The sequence below is a fragment of the Camellia sinensis genome, chromosome 12 (genome assembly GCF_055761805.1).
Source record: "Camellia sinensis isolate YWXY chromosome 12, ASM5576180v1, whole genome shotgun sequence".
NCBI lineage: Eukaryota > Viridiplantae > Streptophyta > Magnoliopsida > Ericales > Theaceae > Camellia > Camellia sinensis.
The window spans coordinates 49,408,503-49,433,906 of record NC_138972.1 but is presented as its reverse complement, the minus strand read 5'-3'; the positions used below and the strand labels follow the sequence as shown (position 1 = coordinate 49,433,906).

Sequence of the window (25,404 nt, the reverse complement as noted above, 5' to 3'; positions counted from 1 at the left end):
TAGTCATGCATACATATGTGAAAATACTTTGCCATGCCCCTTTGTTGCTCTCTATTGCAGCAAATCAGAAATCGGCAGCCTTCCGGAGCTTGACACGCATTCCAAGAACAATTGCAAATAAAGGCAAACCGGGTCATCGCGAGGGATTCTCCGCGCAAGGCAACCCGAGCATGCATCATTCATCATCCGGAGCAGAGTTGAGGCAGTCCCTGGCTTGCATGCCGATTTATTGCTTTCCTAATTTAATTTGTTAATTAATTAGGGTTTTGTACATATTCGGGACTGTATTATTTATTCATTTGGGACTGTATTATTCTTTCGGACCCTCTGCGCGAGGACAATATGGTAATAAGTGTGCATGTGTGTGATGTATGTCTTCCAACCCCACGTCTTTCTCCCTTTTATTTATCCACTTATGATGGTTAGATTAGGGCATGTTTCAATTAGCATACAGTATGACAGCATGTTTGCATTCATTCATCCGTATTGCATGCACCGGGCTCGGCGCATCATACTAACTGCATTGTATTTCAATTCCAAGTTGAATACTCGTTAGTTGCAACATTTCATATGCCATGTTTAGAATAGCCGAGCCTGCTATAGTTACATTTTTGCATGTGTTGCATTAGGCATTGCTATATAGTTAGGATCATGCATGGATTTCTAATTAGCTTCTGTTTTGGCTTGGAGTACTCGGTAAGTTTTATGCTTTAGCATCCTTACATGCGTGTGAGTGACTGCCATGATAGCATGCTTACCATGAGGCTAATTGCTTATGTGATATAACTGCCTGAATGCCTGTGGGTGAAGGTTGGGTTATTTGGAATGGAACAAATCATTCACTGTGAGTTTTAAGCCCACTAGATAGTGGCAAAACCCTCTTTTCTAAAGCCCACCCGAGGGTGGCAAAATCTGTATTTTAAGCCTACTTGCGAGTAGCAAACCATCTTTCAAAAACGAGCACGAAATGTTTTGTTCCAATTCAGGCGACCAGGTCTATACTTGTATGTTGTGCGCATCACATAGTAAATCTAGGCTAATAACTGGAATAAGAACACGTAATGTTTTCAAAACTAGATATCATGGTTAGTAGAGGCCGATCTTTGATCGGGCGAGCAGGGGTGCTCACGAAGTGACCTTCCCCAATCGTACCCAAGTTCCCGAGCCGAGGCAACTTTGGTGATGACGGACACGTGGCCTTAGGCAACGAGTCAGGGTTTCCTAAATTTCCCCAAATAAAATATTTAGATGGCGACTCTGTGTCTAGCAAAGCAGTCCATGTTTGGCACTTCTTTACAAAAATTTGTTTTCAAAAACGATTTGCCGGATTTGGACTCTTTGGTTCAAATTAAGAACCATGACAATTCGAGAGTCCGAGCTGTAGTGAGCCCAAATGAACGGAACGGGACCTCATCCCTCCCAGGGCGTTCGGGGACGTCTACAGTTTCTGGCGACTCCGCTGGGGAGTTTGGAGAACTTGACTCGAACTCGTGATATCTGGTTTTGACTACACTTATGTGTTCTTTGCATTGCATTTGCATTGGTGCGCCTAGGACACCATGTTTGCCATCTGCTATTCCTGAACAGTTTGCCGGAGGCTTATCTTGTCAAGGCATGACCATAAGGCTGATCGGTTATGGGCTTTGCCAGTATGGGAACACAAACCCCGGTTTTACCGGGGCACCCTTTTTGACCATTCAACCTAGTGCATATCGAAATCCGTAGTGACCATTCCAAACTAGGATAGGTTGCTTACCCAATCATAGGTTGTTTGAAACCGTTGCGTGCGTAGTGAAACCCTAGCTCCTGACGAAATAGGACAGGGAAACCCTACCCCAACATAGGGGTGTTTTGGCTCTCACTTATCTGTTATGTGCTTTTAGAGTGCGTCACTATACGAATGCATGTATCAGTTTACAAGTCTGGGCATCAGGCCTGCCGGCGCCAGTTCAGTATTGTGGGTATCAGGCCTGCGGGCATCAATCAGTGTTTCAGAATCAGTTATCTGCGGGTACCGGATTCAGTTATTTCGGGGACAGTGACCCGGGGATAATGATCAGTGTTTGAGGACAGCGTGTATTCAGCTTACCGACCGTGTGTTATTATGCCCAGCTGTGTGTTGTGTATTTACTTTAAGCTGTTATGCTGTCCGTTTATCTGTTTATTTATTTCCTTATTGCTTTATTTATCTTTTTATTAGGGCAGTTTTAGCACAATTGCTTCCGACCAACTAGATATTCCCCAAGCACTCTGAACAAGAGGTCGCTGACTCAATCGATCCGAGGATCTGGTTGACGGAAAACCAGTGTTCCACTCTCTACCCCCAGTTATTAGGCAAAGGTCGAGAAGACGTAGTGTATCCGAACAGAGGTTGCCAGAACAGTGGATTACCCCATCAGTGAACAGTCAGATTGTGATCCAGATTGTTGCTATAAAAATAGACCTGCCAGTAGTTCAGACAAATCAGGGCAGTATGGCGGCACCGACAGGAGTTGAGGAAATGATGCGTCAGATGTAAGAAACCATGCGAGCCATGCAGCAGGACGCTGTTCGCCGGGATGAGTTTGCCATCATGCATTGAAATACGCGATTGGTGGCCCGAGGGTCGAGAACCACACTCCATTGAGCTTATGAAATGATAAGGAGGGTGGTTGTGCACACATATCTTGCAAATACATTGCCATGCCCTTTCTTGCTCTCTGTTGCAGCAAATTGGAATTCAGCAGCTATAACTGGTTGGCCAGCCAGAAAAACTAGCTGGCCGACCACTTTTTCTGGTTTTCAGCACAGAAAGTGGTCGGCAGGTGGCTGGTGGCATCCCTAAGTGGTCGGCCACCCTCCCACAGGTTCCCAAGGTGGAGTTTCAGCTTTCTGGAGCTTGGTGCAAGGTTCTGAGGACAATTGAAAACAGAGGCAAATCGGGGCATCGCATTGGATTTCCGAATGAGGCGACCAGGCATGCATGCATTCTCCTCCCTCTTGAGGCTCCTGTTTTATTGCTTTCCTTAGTTGCCATGCTTAGATAGCTAGCTTATGCTTTGTTTTGTACTTTAATAGTTAATGCGTTTAGCTATTTCAATTTATTTTGTAATAATTAGTTAACTAGGATTAGTTAATTAATTTGTTTTGTAATAATTAGTTTAATTAGCTTAGATTAGCTAGTTAGCTTCTTATTCGGTCCCCCCGTCGAGAGGGCGTATTGTTATAATAAGCGTGCGTGTGTGTGATGCATGTCTTCCAATCCTCATTTCTTTCTCCTTTTTATTTAACCGCTTATGATGGTTAGTCTTAGGGCATATTTCGTTTAGCATACCTTATGCTTGCATACGTGCATCCATTCATCTGTATTGCATGCACCGAGCTCGGCGCATCATACTAATTGCATTGTATTTCTATTTCAATTTGAATACATGTTATCAAGTTGCATTTCACATGACATTCTAGATAGTCGAGCCTATCTTAGCTACATTTTTGCACTTGTTGCATTAGCCATCTTAACATGAATTAGGATCATGCATGATTTCTAACTAGTTCTTTGTTTCGGCTCGGAGTACACTATGAGTGTTTACGCTTTAGCATACTGCATGTGTGTTATTGATTGCCATGAAAGCATGCTTGCCATGAGGCTAACTGATTGTTTGATAAAACTGCTTGAATGCCTGTGGGTGAAGGTTGGATTACTTGAATTGGAACAATTCATTGAATCCCGAATTTAGCCTACTTGCGACTAGCAAACTTCAAACCATTTTCCTAAACCAACATGCAATGTTTTGTTCCAAATTAGGCGATCTAGTCTATACTTGTATGTTGTGCGCATCACGTAGTATGATTAGCTAATTAACTGGAATAAGAACACCTGTGTTTTCAAAAACAAAATATCATGCATAGTACAGGCCGATCTTTGATCGGATGAGCAGGGCTGCTCATTGCATGACCTTCCCCTCTCGTGCCCAAGTTCCCGAGCCGAGGCAACTTTGGTGATGACAGACACGTGGCCTTAGGCACGAGTCAGGGTTTCCTAAATTTCCCCAAAACAAAATATTTAGGTGGCGACTCTGTATCTAGCAAAGCAATCCATGTTTGGCACTTCTTTATAAAAAAATCAGTTTTCCAAAACGATTTGCCGAATTTGGACTCTTTGGTAATTTATCGGTCTTGCATTGCACTTTGTGAGATCAGATTCAGAACCATGACATTGAGTCCGAACTGTAGTAGCCTAGAGAACAAAACGAGATTCGCGCCCCCATCACGCGCGGATATCGGAGAGTTCTCGCAGGGCGGGTCTATAATGATGCAAGAATGTAACTTATGATCATGTAATGAGGCTGTAATGAAACATTTGAATGCAAATGCAATGCATAGAAATATCACAGTTAAACAAACTGAAACAAGGTACAGCAATCTCAAACATGAAAAGAAGTAAGTAAACGAGGCACGCGTGAGAAACAAGAGCCAAACCATATCTTATGCAGAAAGGATGTAAGAAAATTATGCAAACTTAACTACGCGATGCGTAGGAAAGGCAAAGGGAAACATAACCATCGGGCACACCCAAGGTTTTAACCGAGATCCTAACGCGTTGCACGCGGAAGGAGAAAAAGAATGGTGTGAACACCAAGACACACCCAAATGTTTTTAAATCGAAGCGTCCTAACGCATCGCGCGCAAGAAGAGAAGAGGTGGTGTGAACACCGGGACGCACCCGAATGTTTTTAACCGAAGCGTCGTAACGCGCCGCAAGCCAGAGGAGAAGAGGTGGTGTGAACACCGGGACGCACCCAAATGTTTTTAACCGAAGTGTCCTAACGCGCCGCACGCAAGAGGAAAAGAGGTGGTGTGAAAACCGGGACACACCCAAATATTTTTAACCGAAGCGTCCTAACGCGCTGTACGCGAGAGGAGAAGAGGTGGTATGAACACCGGGACGCACTCAAATGTTTTTAACTGAAGCGTCCTAACGCGCCGCACACGAGAGGAGAAGAAGGTGGTGTGAACACCAAGACACACCAGAATGTTGTTAACTGAAGCATCCTAACGCGTCACACGTGAGAGGAGAAGAGGGTGGTGTGAACACCGAGACGCACCCGAATGTTTTTAACCGAAGCGTCCTAACGCGCCACACGCAAGAGAAGAAGAGGGTTTAAAGGATGTAATTCGAAAGACACGAATGACTTTACCTGAAACTCCTCTGAATGAACCGTACATACAATATCGTGTATGTGAAGGATAGAGACTTAACAAGTGCAATACAATAAGAATGCATGTTCCATGCAAGACAAACAATCGAGATACAATGTTAATGGCATGTTCTGTGCTAGAAACAAAAGCATAAGCATCTTCTATGCATGATTGATAGCAGGAGCATATTCTATGCATGATTTGCACCGACAACATCTTCTATGCATGACTGAAGAGCGAATGCAAGATGCGTATGTAATTCCCACGAGATGTACATCCTATAACAACGTATATGAAATGCGAATGCATGTTCCATACAACAACGAATAGGACATGCACGTTCTATGCAAGATACCAAAACATGATTCGACAAAAAAAACAAACTTAGTAGTAACTCTCGAGTTACCTTTTGGAATATGTTCAAAAGGATACACCTCGTTCGTGTTGACAAGTGACGAACACCGCGCACCGAAAACACAGTTTCAAGCTTCCGCAAAGGCATTCTGAACCCAACAGTGGACAATCCCTTCAATTCTTGGAAACCGAAGACACAAGATAGCATTAAAAACCCAAGGAAAGCTACAAGCCACCTGCCGGCCGTGGGGGAAGGCCGCCGGCCAAGCGCCGGCCAATAATGGTCCTTGCCGGCCATCGATGGCAAATCAGGGGCAAAATGGGCTTTTCGGCTCGGGCCTTTAAGTATGGGTCACCACACTTCATTTCCTCACTTCCTCATGCCCGAAAATCATCTCCCTCTCTCTCTAGACCTTCTTTCTCTCTAGATTTGCACTTTCTACGTATTTTCCAACACCCTACGCGAAGTTGATTCGCTAAATCCCCTTTGCCCTCTTCCTTTTAAACTGATTGAAATTTGATATCGGTGCTTCCTTCCTTATTTCCACTATTCTAGGTTTGTTCCTCTTGAGTTTCTCCGGAGTTCTGTGCACTTTTCCTGACTTTGACTTTTTCCTCCATTTTCTCTCTCTCAAGGTTTGGCTTTTTCCAAGTTTACCCTTTTTCTTCATTTTCCTTCCCTTTCTACCCATCCCGCACCTTTTTTCAGATGGCGGACGAGATTCCTCACGATGGGGCTCCTCCAAAGGTTCCCTCAGTAGCTAAGGAGCCGAGAGCTGACCTTGGGGCTGACTTAGAGGCGGAGTTCGAGCCCGAGGTTGAGGCAGAGCTGTTACCACCAAGGGTACGGCCTTTTGATCCGGTGAGGTATCACCCTCAGACACATATACTGCCTACTGCCGGAGACATAAGGCACTTTACTGAGTTTTCCCGCTACGCGCCGGAAGATCTCTTGCTATAGGAGCCAGAGTCTCACTTGTCGGTCGTTGCCATTGAGGTATGAACATTGTTTTCCATGCATTTCTGCCTTGAGTTACTTGCATTTCTTGCATTACCTTTATCTGATTCTCCTGACTGTATTTCATATGCTTCCTTATATCTGATTCAACTGAGTGCATTTCATGCATCTGTCTTTTATTCGTTGCATATGTTTTTATTCGATTGTATTTGTTCCCTGCCACAGGGCGAGTCTCACTCCTTCAGAGGCTATGGTGCCATGACTGCTCGAGACTGGTATGATGAGCTCCCAACTGGAGTTCATGACATCGTCGACAAGGTAGGCTTCAGCCTCTTCTGTTCTAGCTTGACCCGGATCACTGTGAGCCGTCCTCTCTTGGGAGCACTGGTGGACAAGTGGTGGGATACCACCAACTCCTTCCAGTTTTCTACCGCATGAGAGATGACGATGACCCCTTACAATTTTGCCATGATCACCGGCTTAGACATAGGAGACGATCTGATTCCTCTCGATCCAGACATGGAGAAGTGGGAGGTAGCTTGGTTTGAGCTGCTCGGGGTACATTCTCCTATACACCAAGCAAGGATGGTCAGGTACACTTAGTTCGCAAAGCGATTTAGAGGGAGCGAGCCTAAGACAGTGGAGGAGGCCTGTATTTGCTGAGTGCCTTGGTGAACATTCCTCGGGTTCGTTTCTATGACTGAGGTGGAGCTGGTCTCACCATGCTATATGGATATATGAGCTCTATCTCCCGTCTATGGGGGAACTTGATCGGCGGCTACTAGCGGGCCTGGGAGGTACACATCTCAGTTCCCATTTTGCACTTTAGATTTCCTTACAATTTCTGCTTTACATCTGTTTCAACACATGCTTTATGCTTTGCATATCTGTATCTGTTCAAACACTGTTCATACACTATGCTTTCTACTTTGCACTTTTTGCATCGGCTTGAACACTGTACTGATCACATACCACCGCATCTTCCTACAGCTATGGGTATACGCATACTTCCCGACTCTCACCCAGGAGCCTGTGGTGGAGCTCCCATTAACAGTCCCCTATTTGTGGGTATATGATGGTCAGCTTCGCCGTAGGATCCGTGGGTATTTCACATTTTTCCGTTAGTACTTCGACACGGTAGCAGCCCATGAGGTAACCCAAAACACAGTCCTGTTACTTTAACATTATTCTGGTTTTCATTTGACAATTGATAGCAACTAATGATCTGTACAACTTCCATTTGTAGATCACGTGGCAGCCATGGGCTATGTTGTCAGCAGAGATGCGAGGCCAGTTCGGCGAAGCCTGGGCCATTTCCCGCTACCACATTCTGCTTGAGGGCCCAGTTTGCCGGGCCTGGTTCTTGGGTGACCGCTTCGTGCACCAGACTATGGGTTTGTCTGACCCAATCGTCCCAATGGCTCCACCAGAGTCCATACGGTCCACAGAGATCCTATCTAAGGAGGAGGTCATCCAGTTCATGGTAGGCCTAGATGTTGACTTATTCTGAGCGGAGGGCGACTGTGCAGATTTCATCCAGACACACTTGATGCCGCCCTTGACCGGTGTTCACGGAGCTAAGGGGGCGAGAGCTCCTGCCGTGAGAGCGAGGCCTAGAGCGACCCAAGCAAGCAGGGCCCATGTAGAGAGGCTTCCCGAGTGGAGCAGAGGGCAGATTGGCCAGAGCTTCCCACCACAATGACTTGCTGGCGGCACACCGAGGAGGCTTACCAGGTTCTGATTGAGCCTGCAGCGGCTGGTCATGAGCTTGTCAGGATCCGAGGCCCGACTCCGGTATGAACCACGCCATAGTACTTCTATTTCTTATTTCATTTCAGATATATTCATTTCCAGATAGTAATCATTCACATACATTTACAGACACGGAGTGAGTACACAGGAGGCGCCCTAGAGCTGAGAGCCTCGCTGATGGGGATGGTACAGAGGAGAGAGGCACTGCTCAGTTTCTACGGTATTCAGGTAGTTCTTTTAGCTTGCACTTTAGGCATCAAATTTCCACTAACACACTGACACTGACATTTCAACTGAAAATTTCCCAAACTACATTGACACATTGCATTTGACATATTGTACTTGCACACCGCATTCATACAGGATTCATACGCTGTACTCATACACTATATCTGACTTCCGCATATACTCGTTCTGCATACAATGCTTGCATCTGATATACATGCTATAACTGACATGTAACTATTGTCTTTTTCAAATTCCAGCCATACCGGTGGCACCAGCAGTGGCTAAAGCGCCCGCACCAATAGTACCTCCTCCAGCAGTAAGGAGGAGAGAAAGGCAAGCTCCAGTACGCGGCCGAGGCAGAGCTAGAGGCCCCCGAGATAGGAGTTGCCCTTCAGATCCCATTCTGAGCGATAATGATGATGCTGAGACAAGGGACTCTGAGGAGGCAGCGAGTCAACATTCAGATTCATCTGAGAGATGAGGTGACAACACCAACTCAGGTTCCAAGAGTGGAAGCGATGCTGAATCAGGCTCCGAGGTAGAGAGCAAAGATGGCACCGACTCAGACTCTAGTTTAGAGGGAGATGCAGACAGCGGCGCTAATGGAGACAGTGCCTCAAAGTCCTTCCCTCCAAGGAAGAGGACGAAGAGGGCTTCTAGAGAATGAGGTGACCAACGCTGATTTTTGTATTTTGCTTCGTTTCTTTTTCGCTTATACCTTTAGCACCTTGTAAGCTTTAGATAGGTTTTATTTGATTAAAAACACGTGTACTACACTTTTGTGAAAAAGTAACCATGATCGAAATGAAAACCAACTTTTCTAAAAAAGTGTTATATGTTGTATCATGAGCACCACATTGCATGAAAGTGAACTTGAATTTGATAATGAAAACCAAATACTTGTATTGGCACAACGGTCTTAATCAAGTAATGAACTGACCAACAACTGAAAATGAAAAGCAATATACAACTCGATAAACATCATAACAACTCGATAAGCAAAAACAACGCAGCTCGATGATAAAAAACAACACAACTCGATAAGCAAAAGAAGACAAAAAGAACTCAATAAACATGCTAAAGCCTAAAGGAACTCAAAACAAGACTCTCAAACACACAAAGAGCAGAACAAAACCCATGCTTTCAGCACTTTCCAGCACAAAGAAGGATAGCAGGTTAGAGTGAGAGACTGCCGGCCATGAGTGGTGATTGTCGGCCATGTGCCGGCCATGTGAGGTGGCCTGTCGGCCAACAATGTCCTTTGCTGGCCATCAATAAGCCTTGCCGGCCATCAATGTTCAGGACCTCCAGATTGTTGACACCTGGCTTCCACTCATTGCCTTATCTTCTACAAAAGGTTTGACCTCGTAGTTTCTTCATTTCAGTTGCAAATTCTTCACAAATGGAGCCATTTTTCGCCGAAAAACTTTCAAATTGGATTGCAACTTTGGATGGCTTGAAAAAGGTGAATTTCTGGGATTTTGGCAAAAATGCACTATTCCCGCTGAGCCGTTCTTCGCTTTGTTTTCCGTTCCTTCAAGCCACGACTAGATGTTGGAACCCGATTACACATGTTTTTAGCTTCGGGAATCGAAGAATTTCGGGCACTAATGAAGTCCCGGCATGATGAAGAAATCTTGCCTCAGTTTCGTTTTGGCCACATCCAAGTTTTAGGAAGGATGTGTGGGCTCACTCTACATGAGGCTCGATCCTTGGTTCACAATGGAGAGCTGGATAGAGGAATCTGGAAATAGTAAAGAAATAAGAAAAATGGATTCAGAGTTTGAAATAGAGGTGTGAACAGGGCAGGGCAATAACCAGAATAAAAATGTGCAAATTAAATCCAAGAATGCAATTTAGGCAAATTTCAAGAATACATATAGACCAAGACTACGTCTAGGATATGGAGATGGTGCAAGGACAAGTGCAGATGGTTGAAAACCAAGTATGATGCAGATACTAGATTGGATGTGCATAAGTGTATGAAATCAAGCATTTATGTGTAAACTATAATTGACCTTCAGGGGAAAATCGGTTAAAAAGCGGAAAAGAATGCAAAGGTATTCAAGAGCATGGTGAATATACAAAACTAAAAATGAAAAAGTGAGAACAATGGACTTACATGCCTAGAATGAAGAAACGAACGTCGAAATCATGTTTGCTAGAGTAAGTCACCTCGGATAATCGAAGTAGAACGGCGGTCTAGTCACCGGAGATTTGGTAATGGAGGTTTATAGAGAGAGGCTTTGAAAGTAGAGAGAGGGTTGTGAATGCCGAAGTGAAGAGACGAAGAGAGAGGGAAAAAGTTTTGATGAAAACTGAAATTGTGGCAAGGGTCATAATTTCAAACCCTTGGACGACGTGCTGAGCTAACGTTAGATGACGTCAGGTGACATGGCACAGAAGTGAAGCGACGTGTCTGAGGCATGACAAGTACAAACCAATGAAATAGTGACACGTGGATAAAATGGATGAGGCAGTTATGGCGTGATAGCTCACACGTATCTTGTGTTCTTGATATTCTTGAAACTAGCGAGTCACGATCTCGGCTCGTAGTGCGATCTCAATTGAGATATTGGATTTGGATAAGACAAAACATGTTGGTTCTTGGTTCTTAATGAGTAGACACTTGAGTCCCTGTTTCTTGACGCTGACGAGTCACGATCTCGGTTAGAAGAGTATCTCTAGTATGTTGTTTAGTCGACATGTTGAGAGATCAGACGATATAGGTTCCATCACTTCAGGTTGCCGAGGTAATAGAACCTACGGGCAGTTATGGAGACATATTTTTAGGGTCGCGCCACGTAGCTGAGGTGATGACTGAGGTGCCACGTGGACAAGCCATGTCATCAAGATTGTTGTGATATTGTCAAGATATGGTGTAGTGATACTGAAATATGAGATATTTGGATAGAGGACAAGAGTCCTAGACGCTTAGTTTGGATAGAGATGAGGCTCTTGAGGGGTTCATTCTTATTTTTAACTAAGAGTCTGAGATAAGTGTTATACTTGAGTCCTATGAAGTGATACTTCTAGGGGACGAGGGCATTGTTTATTATAAAAATGAGGCACCCCGACTAAGGTATGCTTTTACTTATGCACTGATTACTTGAGTTGATATCTTTGTGAGATAAGTGACTGACTTGATCGTCGGAGTGTCCCCGGGTGAACGATCCACTATGGTAATCTTACTTCTTGTGTGCAAGCGTTTGGTTTAATCTATTTTACAGAGTGCTCTCCAGCTAAGTTCCCTATTTGGTTGTGAGATCGAAAATCAACACCTACAATATGAACATTAGTTTCATACCTAACTCCACTTAATCCACAATGACCGTAAATAACAGTTTTGCATCTATGTAAAAAAGCTTTTGCTGGTATGACACTTGAGCAACACTTTCATGTAAAGTGCTAGATTTTGTTAGCTACACACATAGACAAGCTTGCCCATGTTTTAAGGATCAAAAGATGATGCATCAACACTTACCATGTTACAATTCACATGATACGTAGATTTAACAGTAAAACACCAAATAGGCACATCATTAGCCATGCTTGACCCTAGAGGTAGCTACAGGGGCCGCCTTGGGCCTAAGCCCACGAAGCAATTGTTTTGGGACCCTAAAATTAGACTAAAGTTAGGGCCTATAATTTTCCAACTTTTATATATAATCCAAAATTAAATGACTAGCTTGTCTTCAATTGAAATTTCAACTGGACCAGACAGTTAAGGTCTCTGATCGGTAAGAGTCATTAAATGGAAGACACTTACTGGTAAGAATCTTTGAAAAAATTCATTTGGGCCATTTTTCATAAACTCTTATCGATAAGAGTTTTTCGTTTAATGACTATTACCGATCAAAAATCTCAATTGTTTAGTCCATTTGAAATTTCAATTAGAGACAAGCCGAATCCTAAAATTACAATACTCACTCAAAGCCCAAACTAAAGGCAAAAGGTCCAAAAGAAAAGGAAAGAAAACATCTAAGCAATTAAAGAAAGAAAGAAAGGCTTACTATTGTAAACTTGATCATTCAAAGATTTTTATCGTATATAAAATATATTTAATTTTCAGATTAATATTTTTTATTTGAGACTTGTGATTTTCATTATTTATTTATTGAACTTGTTTGTAATTTCAAATTTTTGTTAGATTTCATCTTAATAATGAAGAATATGAAGTTTATTATTATTATTATTATTATTATTATTATTATTATTATTATTATTGTTATTATTATTATTATTATTATTTATTTTTTATTTATTTTTTTTAAAATTTTATAAACTGAATTTTGCTAAACTATGAAGCAACAAAATTAAGCTTTCTTTTTTTAAGTCTTTGTAATTATTTTTTTTTCTCTTTGTAACTAAATTTTATTAAGTATATTCAACAAATTTTGTGGATATTAGGGTGAATTTTTTTTTTTTTTTTTTTTGTGAGTATACTTACTATTTCATTAATAATTATTTTTTTAATTTTTATTTTGTGTGTGAGAGGTATTAGGGTCCCAACTTGAAAGCTCGCTTTGGGTCCCCAAGGTTGAGAATCAGCCCTAGTCAAAGTGCCTTGTCAAATATGCAACGTGATAAGTCAAACCAATTACATGGGGGAAGTTTTTTACAATTGAGAAATATTAACTTATTTTTTCACTTTTTTTAAAAAAAATAATTATGAGACAAATAATAAATCATTTAATATTTATTGTGATTTTTTATTTGCTAATAATATCACATAAATAATTTCAAATAGAAAAATACTTGGTAATCCGAATTTGTGTGACCTGAATGACTCAAATGTGTCAAAACGATGTCGTTTTATACTCAAAATGACATCGTTTTAAGACATTCAAGCCATTCGAGTCAAGAAAATTTGATCCACCTAACATTGTTGTTCCAAATAACACTCTTGAAATACTTTAATAGGCAATGGATATATAGGATTGGGGGGGCATTAAAATCACTTTTCTAATTACGCACTGTGTACACAGGCGTGGGCGGATCAAGTTGCATGGCTTAGGTTAAAAAACAAAAAAAATGAACAAAATTATAAATTAGTGCAATTCAGACCAAATCACATAGTTTGATTTGATTTTCTCAATACATAATTTGATTATAATTCTTAAAATAAGCAAATTGTACTTCACGGTATGATTTGTGATTTTATAATTATAATTTCAATTTATTATCGAATTGGACTATTTAGATATATACATATATATAATTTCTTATTTTTAGTAGATACTCAAGTACCTTACGAATATCTCATATATATTCATAAATTGTTAACCCTTTGTTCTTCTAAGTATTCTATTATATAATAATAGAACTAGTTTCAAACATTTATTCAAACAGTTTTGTTTGTAAAATGATAATAAATTGATTGATCTTTGAGAAAGTTGTAATCATATAGTAAGAACACTACAAGAATTAACACTTTTGGCAACAAAAAAAATGGTCGCTAAAAGTCCATTTTTGGTCGGCAAAAGTTATCCGCGACCAATTTTTTTGGTCGCTACTTTGGTCGCCAATTGAGGGTCGGCAAAAGTAATTCGCGACCAAAATTTTGGTTGGTCGACAAAAGTTAAATTTTTGGTCGCTAAATATTCAATTACTGCGACTAATTCATTTTGTCGCTAAAACACTTTGGTCGCGAAAAGTGATATTTTCCCGACCAAATATCTTAGTCACCAATTGACACATTTCGCGACTAAAAAGTTTGGTCGCCAATTATCACATTCAACGACCAAAAAGTTTGGTCGCCAATTGTGACATTCCACGACCAAAAAATTTGGTCGCCATTTGTTACTTTTCGCGACCAAAACTTTTGGTCGACAAAAGTGAGATTCCACGACCAAGAGCTGTTTGGTCGGCAATAAATGTATTTTTTGCGACCAAAACTGTTGGTCAGCAATTGTCATTTTTTGTGAAAAAAAATTATATATTAGTCGCGACAAATAAATTGATCGCCAAAGCAGGAAAACAATACACCTATAATTCCTAATAATTCATTCAATCCATAATAAACCTATAATTTTAAAGTATCATTCAAATTAACTAAATCATTAACATTCGACACAATACATAATTCATTAACATTCGACACAATACATAATTTTAAAGCATCATTCAAATTAATTGAATCATTAAATATTTTCTTACTTTCTAATTTCCCAATAGGCAATAACATAGCACATAAATTCAAGGAATGGCACAAGTGACGTTCCATACAGTGGTAAACCCAACAACTACTGATTCAATTCCTCAGGTGAGTCAAATGAGATTAAAACAATTAGCCACAGTTCTTGCTTGCTATGCAGCCACCAATGTTTCTTTCCCTAAAACACAAACAAAACTAAAAGCTACAAATAAACTAAGCAAGAAAAAAATTGAGAGATCTCGAGAGAGTGAATTGTCAGCAGAAAACCACAACGGTGCTCTCTCTCCCTACAACTCATCCTGCAAATACAAAGCAACAAACAAGATATATCAAAGTGGATCCTTTGTGGAATTGATATTTTTAAACAATTAAAAGTACAAAGAAATCCTACATGTGCACTCTCTTCTGTAATATCAGCATCTTTGTCAGTTTCATCATCATCAGCCTCGGCATCATCATCATCACCTTCAGCCTGCAAAAAGATTTGGCCAATTTATGGAAAATGTCTTCAATAGTTCACACATGATAGCAGCTAAAGAAAAACACAAAAGAGACCACTTACAGTCTAATGGTTTTACATGTTTAGTATGTTTGGAAAAGCACATTCAACTCACAAAGCATTGTCTCAACTGTTTAGAACAGAGTTAATTACTGTCTTATACTGAAAGATTATTTAGAACAATGTCTTATATTAAAAATGTGCAACAAGTGAATTATTTTCCTGACCCATAGAACAGAGTCAATTACTGTAGTCTCTCAACAGCCAAATCTAATGTAAACATGTATTTATGTTCTTCTTAACAAACAAGTTGTTTGGTTTGGTGCCCTAAACTCTAAAGTAATTAATCAACTCTACAGAAGTGAACAAACCTCCATGAATCTCCTCTAGTCTTCACAGTAGTACTGACTGGCAGTCACCAGATCATTTAGTGTTCCACAGGATAGCAGCACAGCCCAGAGGACTTAAAAGCCCAATTCTACTCCTGAACTACACATCAGAACAGAAACCACAACTTCACAGCAGCAACTCAGATCATCACCAATTTAGATAGTTAAGGTTGCTTAACTATCTAACAAATTGACTTCTAAGTTAAACCAATTCAAACCCTGACCATAATGAAGTTCCACCCAGCAAGCAAGGACACAATCACTATCAACAGATCCAGCAGCAGCATAAATATCAGAAACCCAATTCTACTACTGAACTACACATCAGCACAGAAACCATAGCTACAGCAGCAATATCACAAGCAAAAGCAACAACTTCACAGCAGTAACTCAAATCATCACCAATTCAGAAAATAAAAAATTGAAACATAAATTAAGGTAGCTTAACTATCAAACAAAATGACTACTAAGTTAACCCAATTCAATCCCTGACCATAATGAAATTCCACCCAGCAAGCAAGGACACAATCACCTACCCCCCACACACCTACGAACCTGATCCAGATTCTCAACCATATCATGGACTGAATAATGCAACAACCTAGAATTAATATCTAATCATATCTCTTTACCTTAATCTAATCATATCATTACCTTAATCTAATCAGAATAAATGAATAAATGTAACAAGAATAAATGCATAAACTCTAAGGTTATAACAACTATTGATGCAATGGGAAAAACTCCCTGATCAACACAATTATGACACATTTTCTTCAAGTATCTTGATCGATCAAGAATAGCACAAGGCGAGCTATTGAATGGACTCATCTGAAAGTTTAACGTGGAGATAAATGTCACAATCTGAAGTCAAAAATCAGTACATGTAGTTTGCATCTTCAAAAAAGATAAATACGTATCAAAAACTTGCCCTTTCAAGATCACAAATGTAGTGAACTTCAATATTAACTAGTTTTCATTTTGAAATAAGATATTTCCAAATTTCACAAGATACATATATTAAAACAAATATTCCAAAATAAATAAATTTGGCACCACTCATTTATGCACAAACTCCATCATAAACAAACAAGCCGATTCTGATTAAAAAATGATTCCAGCAATTTTAATTTTACATGAATATAGCAAATTAATGTTACCAACAATTTTATAGTTGATAGTATTGGACAACTATGAGCAAAAAGAAACTCGTAGAACTTTAATTAGCATGACTCATCACTTCTACCAAAGAAATCTAACTATATAGCAATGGATAAAATATAACAAGTAATGCATGAATATTGGGATTAAATATAAGTAAAAAGGGGGATAGTCAAATGTTAATTATCGATCTTGTATTGATCATTTAGAAATCATCAAAACAAGGTTTATAATTGACTTAGAAGAAATAATACCAAATGAATCAAAGTAGAAATGAAGGTATCTGCTTTATATAATCAGGGCATCAAGTTTTCCCATTTCTGTGAGTAGCTTGTGCAACAATAAATACCAATTATTCTTTTATTCAGTTGCATCAAGATCCTCCTTACAGAATGCTCCACTTCATAGATAATATATAAAACCAACTGTCATGGACATAAGAAGAAGAATAAGAAGAAAAAGGTGCTGATAGAGGTCTAAGCGCATTCTTGTGACTATTAAGGAAGGGAGGCTGCAACAGATTCAAATAACCAGAAAGCATCTGATCCTTTCAAGTGGGCTCAATGTTTCATAAATCAAAACAAATTGGCTCACAGGAAGTTCACAAATTGACATCAATAAAATTTTAGCTGTCGTCTTTTGGCAATTAAGATTTGATAAAATAAATAATAATAATAATAATAATAATAATAATAATAATAATAATAATAATAATAATAATAATAATAATAATTAGCTATCCATTTTTGATTGGGCATTATTACTTCGTAACAAACAGCATTAATCTGGGATTACAATTATGATTGGAGTTGGATTCCATACCATACCCTTCACTTCTTTCTTATTCTTCTCCGAGTAAATACAAGAGCTTCACAGACAATACCCCTTATTATTAACAGAGTGCAATCATAGAACTAACTATAGGATCTGGAAGAACTTACATAGAAAGGAATATAAGTTTGTCTGCCATTAACAAGCCCACTTGTGTAGCCTGTGTACCCGGCCATAGCTCCATGAACAGCACTCTGAGCAATGAGTGTACAATACACATTGTCAGCTGCATTGCTTCGAATAGCCCGGATCATGTATGTAGGATCTGTCAGAAAAATTGATCAGGTCCATATCTTGTTATTTCCCTTCGCAGCACTCTGTTTGATACTCATGGGAATCCTATACCGGTGTTGATGTGAAAGAATCAGACAATTTTTTGCACTATGTTATAATACAATGGGGAAGGGAAAACAATGAACAATAACCTTTACTTTTTATATAATTAAAATAAAAAAAAAATAAAAAAGGAAAGTAGAAATCACAAGACATATTTTGCAGCATGTGAGAAAAAAATAATACCAAGTCAACTGTAGGTGTAGTTGAAGTGAGGTAATTTTGTTGGAGGAACCGCAAAGGCATTAAATCCTCACAAGCAATTATGGGGTTATGGCTACACTGGCAATATCAATGCAGGCTTTGGAAGCTGTAATGTGGTTTCAACTAGCATTATGGTAGATAGATACTGTAAGTTGGTGAGGAAAATCATGTGGACACGGGTAATAGAGTACCGTGGAATAAGGGGAGGTGATGGAAGTAAACCATTGATAACAATGATAGAAGCACACACAGTGTAAAGGTGGAGGTGGAAGTGGCAGAAGTTGCAAATGTTCATGAACATTTTGGTTCTAGAAGTTGAGATGTCTGATTGGGATCTTACCATCCACTATCACACCTTTGAAGTGGAATCCTCTTATTTAGCTGAGAAAAAGGACAAATTTTGGTCCCATATCACATTCATACCCCATTTATTCCCACTCACCCCACCTCATAGGATACACCATATGAAGGGGGAAAAAAAAAGAAAAAAGGCCAATTTCACCGCTATCATGAATGATCGAAATATCAAATTTGAGGACCATAATTTCAATAGTTGGAAGATGGTCCTACTGAAAACATACATGATCGGTATTCAAACCAGTGTCAGAACTCTCATACACCCCAGCTTAAACCGAAGGCTAGTAAAGGTGCTAACACACTAAAAGATGTTTAAAAAAAATGCTACACAGCATGTTTCCTCAATAACTGCCTGAAAATTTATGAAAATGAAAAATAAAGAATAAAGATATATCAAAACCTTACAACATCATCCGCAGAACTTATGTTCCTAATAACAGCAGCTAACAAGCTCTCACGATAGTTGAAGTGGGGAACTGAATCTAGCAAAGTACAGATACAACGAATAGCCACACGCTCAAAATGAGGCCTGCTGTTCTAAGGCTATCAACCTCTGCAAGTATCCCTGCACATGTACATACGGAAAAAACTTCAAAACAAGGAAGCAAATACCATAGCTAGAGTTCAAAGCTTAAATTAACATCAACACTCCATTTCCATTAGCCATTCACAAAGTGCCAAGCCGAACCTTGTATGTAGATAGGAGGGTGGATTCATACTACCGCATTTTCTTAACAACCTTTGAAACAACCATTTCCTGCTCCTTCTCAGTGGGCAGCCTAATTCGATAGCTGTAACACACATTCAAAAAATAGCAAAAGACTTGAATGGTATTGAAAACAAAAAAAAAATTAAAAAATAATAATAATAAGTTCATAGAACACTGCACACAGAGCACTATGGAAGGAAACTAAAATGTTTTACCCAGGTATAATGTCTTTGAAAACAGCCAATAAAGACTTTAGCCCAAGGACTGCTATAGCATGATCTCCATCTTTAGAGCTTTGCAGCATTTCTTTAAAGGCAATTATCAACAAAGCATGAGATTTAAAGACTTCAAAAAATTTATTTAGAATTTTACTCAAAAAATGTTCCGTTCAAGTATGTTAATATTAACTCGGTAGAGTACAGATTGTATATGTATATTAAGTAGAGCAAAACTGAGTTTGTGAAAATGACAATTGGAACTAGGAGGAATGTAATAAATGTGCGAGGGAGAGAGGCAGTGGTTATACTACTTCAAAGCAAAGACGCAACAGTGGTCAAACCAACCATTCAACTCTTATCAGTCACATCAAAAACCTACCCTGCTCGCTAAATCTCAGTCGATCTCCGCAATATCCATTATTACTATTTGTGTCCCCTGCCGATCAATTACAGAGACAGAGGTGATTTCTATGAAGTTTCTCTCAAACTCCTTAGACTCACAGTTTGTCTCGACTACAATTATTAAGTTCAACTTGTAATCAGTTCGATTGAATTCAAAATCTCATAACTTGAGTCAGCTTGACTCGAGTAAATTTGATAAGATTTTAAACCAAATTTGAAATTTCACTATTTGATTCAAATTTAACTCAGCTCATTTATTGTTGTAACAATTACCATGTGTGCATCATGGAGGAACACAAATTTATTCAACAACTCTTTCAATCACAAATTTTAATGATGAAATAATTTTGAGTTAGGCTTCTGTCCATTCTATGTATGGACTGGAGATCAAACTCAATATTGAGTTTGTAAGTGAACAAAATTTAAACTTCTAAAGTATAGCGGACATAGCACAATTTGAGAGTTCAGACTAAACTCTCTAGTCCATACCCGGACATTTGTCACCCAAGCCACCTTAGAGCAATAGGTTTCAATGTGATCACGGTTCATCCATCCATAGCTAGAGTTTTCAGGTAATTGGATTGGGAGTGTCCACCCCTACGCTAGAAGGACAAAAAAATAAAAAGTTTATATACTTGCATGATCCACTTGCTGATCAAGAAGTGAACTGTTGAATCTCCCTACATAATCAGAATAATTTTAGTTCCTAGTTGTGGACCAGTGAGTAGGTCAATGGTAAAATCAACACGTCATGAGCGCTGAAACCATGAAGAGTACATTTCACAAGTAACTGACAAATTCTTAATCACTTTACACCATCCAAACTAAACCCCCCATCCCCCACAAAAACAAAAAAGAAACATGACAAAAAAAATTGCCAAAATTTATGGAAATGAAACATATTGTTGCGGAGTCAATATGGGTACACTGCACAAGTTTCCTATGCTTTTGAGGTCAACTAAACAACACAAAAACAACACTTCGTTTATGTCTTCGTTTACAAACATCTCAACCTTGTACTACACTGTCTCAAATTACATACCGGCATGTCAACGATAATCAAAGGGCTACAAAAATATACATCCTCCGTCCCAAAATAATAGTCTCTTTTGGGAAATCTAACTTTTTTTGATAGTATAGTTATTGCACTTTAAAAAATTGATTTTTCAAAATTATCATTTGATAGTATATTTTTTTGAGAAATATTAATTGTCATAATTGTACTTTTTATGTTATTAATGAATTTAAAAGAAGGGTAAAATAGGAAATTCGTATTACTTTTGTTCTTAATTTTTGAAAGGGGACTAATATTTTGGGATAATAAAAAATGGAATAAGGGATTAATATTTTGGGACGGAGGGAGTACTAAATTTCATAGCATACTGAATAATTCCAAACCAATTCCCAAATGAGGTTCTACAATAGCATCTGATCGATGCCTGAAAAGGGTCCAACGGGCAATCCTCCAACCACATTCTAAATTCTATGCCTTTGCTTAACAAGCGCTCTTTTTTATAATATGTAATTACCAATTACATATAGCAGGATCAAGGAATAAAATACCGAATAAAAGGATATATCACAACTTAAAAAATATGAATATAGATAAATTGGAGAAATTTATATAAATATTGAAACCTATCAATGTATCATGGTCTTGAAAATAAGGGTGTATCGCCAATATTGATGATATTTATAATAACAGTTTAGGATTTATCACTGTACCTCCTTCCGATTGAAAATGCCAATAGCAAGAGCAGCAGATGCATTTGTTTTAGTGAAAACCTCCGAGAAGTGTTCAAACTGCTCCTGCACCACTACTAGCGATCACAGGGATGTTCACAGCATCTAAGATCAGTTTTATAAGATCTTTATGGAATCCTTTCCTTGATCTGAAAGGAATCAATTAAGCAATAACCTTAGAAATGAAAAACTAGTTTGTCAATGAAAATAACATAATTCAACTGATGGAACTAAAAAAAAATGACATCCTCAGGACATGAAGAGATGAGTCCAATGGTACTGGAAAATAACCCATCAATGATTTTATCGGTGGATCCAAAAGATGGCTTCATAAGATAATGAACTTCAAATAAGACCATGCTTTCAAAGGCAATTATCAACAAAGCATGAGATTTAAAGACTTTAAAATGCCGTTAGATCCTTCAAGTTCAAAAATAGAACGAAATCTGGAAAAGGAAAGTAAATGACAAATAATTCAAGCATATCAACACTAACACAATGACTTTATAGGAAAGTAAACTTAAGAATGAGTTGATCCTAATAAAACCTCTAGAGCTCTGTACGAAAGAGTAACAATCTGTGGAACAAAAAAAATAACAGATACAACAAATAGAAAAATTAAAGAGCATAAATGCATAGGGAATGAAACTGAGATTCATCCACCGGACAATTGACATGTACAGATTGATAAATCAGATTTTATAATTATCCAATCCTGCAGCTCAACAAAAATAAAATAAAAAAATAAACAAAACAATGAAGAAAAAATTAGCCATTGTGGTATTTTATCAAACACCTAGTAGACCCATAATCAGAAGCATGAGACTTTACTGTGTGTAGAATCACCAATAATTCATTCACTTCAATGATTATATTGGGTAGAATATAAATATCATAATTAGAATACATAACATGCTAATCATTCTATTTTCTATATTTTTTCCCCAAATTAAAATCATTCAAGTTGTTCATAGAACCCTTTAAAGTAGAGAAGTTTTGGAGATGTTAGAAGTAACGAATGGAATGACTTTAACCTCAACTTAACAATGAATTCCATTTACGCAAACATGTCCGAAGACAGAGTGAGGGTAGAGAATGAGAAACCCAGAGACCTGAACAGAGAGAGGGGTAGAGAAAGAGAGAGAGAGACAACAAACTGACCTGGAACTCACGGTGGTGCTATAGCTTGATGTCGGTGCAGGATGAACTCACGGTGTGGAGGACGAACCGTCCTGACGATGGAGGATGAACTCACGGTGGTGGATGAACTATCCTCACGGTGGAGTATGAACTCACGATGGTTCTCTGTTACAGCTTTGCGAAGGAACTATAGATAGATTAGGGCACAAAGTTCTAATCAAGGAGATGAAAAGTTTTTTTGGGACTGAAATTTTGATATTATTCAATTTAGGCGCTAAATCAAAAAAAATTTGGCGCTGTAATTTTAGGTGCATGTAAAGACATAGAAAAATATGAAAAAAAATAAAAATAAATCATAATTGGGTAGTAATGTGAGAGTATTCTCACTAAAAAATAAATTTAGGTATTTTATGAAATTTTGTAGTTACCAAATTTGCAATTTGTTGTAGTGAGAGAGAGATATAAAAGGAAAATTGATAAACACATATACACACACAAAAAAAAAGGAAAAAATTAATAGTCTATTTTTTTTCATTACAATCCAATTTGTCAAAATTTTCCATCCAAAATTAGTGACAAAATAATTTCTTCACTAAAAGGTCTCAAAATATTAAAAATTATTAGTAACGGAAATATATTTCTCACCAAATAATCTTAAAATATTTAAAATCAAGTTTTTTTTTTAAATGTAAAATTAATAGTGACGAAAATATATTCCTCACTAATAATTTTATAATTAATGACAAATTTTTTTCTCACCAAAATTTTTAAAATTTTGACGCCACTCGGAGCTTGGAAAAGTGAGAAGAGGGAAGAGGGAGCTCAGAAAAGCGAGAAGAGGGCAGGGGAGAGAGAGTGAGGCGAAAACAGGCCGCGAGAGAGAGAGAGAGAGCGCCGGCTGGTGACGTGCGGGTTGACCGATGCGATAAAGATGAACGGATGGTGTGAAGGAGATATATGAGTGAGGGAGTGACAGAGAGAGATATCTATGGTTCAATTTTATTTTTTATTGATTTTAAGCATTTGGAGACGAAATTTCGTTTTCCTCTCTAAAAATAATACATTTTGAGACGAAATTATTTCCTCTCTAAAATTTTTTACAATGGTGACGAAAAATTTCGTCTCCAAAATGGCACCTAATCTTCCGCCAAATTCTCCAAGGGCGGGAAATTGTTTTGTGACGAAAAATAAAATTTAGAGACGAATAAAATTTTCGTCACCTATTGTTTTGTTTGATTTTAAGCATTTGGTGACGAAATTTGATTTTCGTCTCTAAAAATAATACAATTGGAGACGAAATCTTATTTTCATCACTAAAACATGCATATTTGGAGACGAAATATTTTTTCGTCACGCATTTTCGTCACCATAGACTTTTTTTGTTGTAGTGGAACGACCTCGAACTAGGGCTAAGACTCCTTTTAACCCCCATCGTCAATCTGTTAACACTAATCGAAGGAACCTCCTCAGAGGATATTTTCGATTCCCCTTGCTCTAAGCTCAAACCCCGATTCAGTTTGCCCCAAACCAAATAACGCTGGTGATTTCGAATCCCTAACTACATCCTTAGCCCTAGACGAAACCCCTTTGGTAAACTGTGGAGACTCCATCGACATCAATGAGCTATTGAAACCGTAGAATTTTAGGAATTCCAGAGAATGGAAGAGCTTCTCTCACTAACCCATGCCACTAATGGCGTTCTTTGTTCTTCCTTTATGATTAGAACCATTGGCTATAGATTGATCTTGAGAGTCAGGGCTTTGATTTTTTTTATTTGTTGATCTTGGGAGCAAGGGCTTTCAATTCCACCGCCATGTTTCAAATTTTCCTTCCAAACTTTTGGCGACCAAAGACCATATTAGTCGCAGAAAATGTACCTTCGCCGACAAACTTTTTCAGTCGCTAAATCTCAATCAACGGCAACTAAAATATTAGTCGCTAAATGTGAAATATTTGGCGACTAATTTTTTTTAGTTGCTGAAAATAAGTTTTTGGCGACCAAATTTTTGGTCGCCAAAAAATATGTGACATTCCGCGACCAAATTTGTAGTTGGTCGGCAAAAACATACCACTTTCTGTGACCAACTCATTTTTTGGTCGCCAAAATATAACCTTCTGCGACCAATAATATTTGGTCGCCAAAATTAATGATCATTCGCGACTAATTAATATTTGGTCGCCAAACGTCATTTTTTTGCGACCAAAATTTTTTTGGTCGGTAAAAGTGGTCGCAAAATGTGTAAATTCTTGTAGTGGAAATGGCAACTTATAAAAATCATAATTCTAAACCAAATCGAGTTTCCAGTTTGATTTAGCTTGATTTCAAAAAATTTATGCTTCAATTTAATATTAAATTTTGTAAAATTATAAATAGTTATTTGAAAATCGAACCATACGCACACCTACGTATAGCTCTCTAGATTTCGCACATTAAAAAGCCAACTTGGAGGGAGGTAAAGGACCAATAATGGCTCTTTCTGTTATTCCATTTGAAAAATTCTTTGGTACCCCCACCAACTTTGAGGGAGGTAATGGACCAGTGATAGCTCTTTCTGTTACCCCCATTTGGGAAATTTTATTATATATACCTTTAGTTACGATATTTATAGTATTAATTATGATTTATTGGAGTGTTAATTTTAACTTATTATGATATTAATTATGACATTATTTTAATTATTCCTTATGTAGTGTTTTTTTTTATGACATTTATAATATAAATCTCTTAAATATCATAATTTAGATATGGTATACACAATCGTATAAATAGTATTAGCCCATTTGTTATATG

At 38.4% G+C, this 25,404-nt stretch overlaps 1 protein-coding gene across 4 annotated transcripts; it reads right to left on the bottom strand.

Moving 5' to 3' along the window:
* Positions 1 to 14,605: 14,605 nt before the first annotated feature.
* Positions 14,606 to 22,814, bottom strand: LOC114292343 (ATP-dependent 6-phosphofructokinase 7-like). 4 transcript variants are annotated; one of them, XR_014346294.1, is made up of 8 exons: positions 22,635 to 22,809; positions 21,456 to 21,622; positions 19,090 to 19,192; positions 18,802 to 18,966; positions 17,618 to 17,772; positions 15,498 to 15,615; positions 15,019 to 15,099; positions 14,606 to 14,926 (listed from the first exon to the last, which is right to left on the bottom strand). XR_014346294.1 is itself a non-coding variant. In XM_082898500.1 (7 exons), the coding sequence occupies exons 5-7, from the start codon at positions 17,759 to 17,761 to the stop codon at positions 14,915 to 14,917; spliced, it is 237 nt and encodes a 78-aa protein (XP_082754626.1). In that variant the 5' UTR covers positions 17,762 to 17,772; positions 18,802 to 18,966; positions 19,090 to 19,192; positions 21,456 to 21,622; positions 22,635 to 22,814; the 3' UTR covers positions 14,606 to 14,914. The 4 variants fall into 4 exon arrangements, 1 of the variants encoding a protein (XP_082754626.1); XR_014346292.1 differs by having other exon boundaries at positions 15,498 to 15,777; positions 22,635 to 22,801; XM_082898500.1 differs by lacking the exon at positions 15,498 to 15,615 and having other exon boundaries at positions 22,635 to 22,814.
* Between the last annotated feature and the right edge of the window lie 2,590 nt (positions 22,815 to 25,404).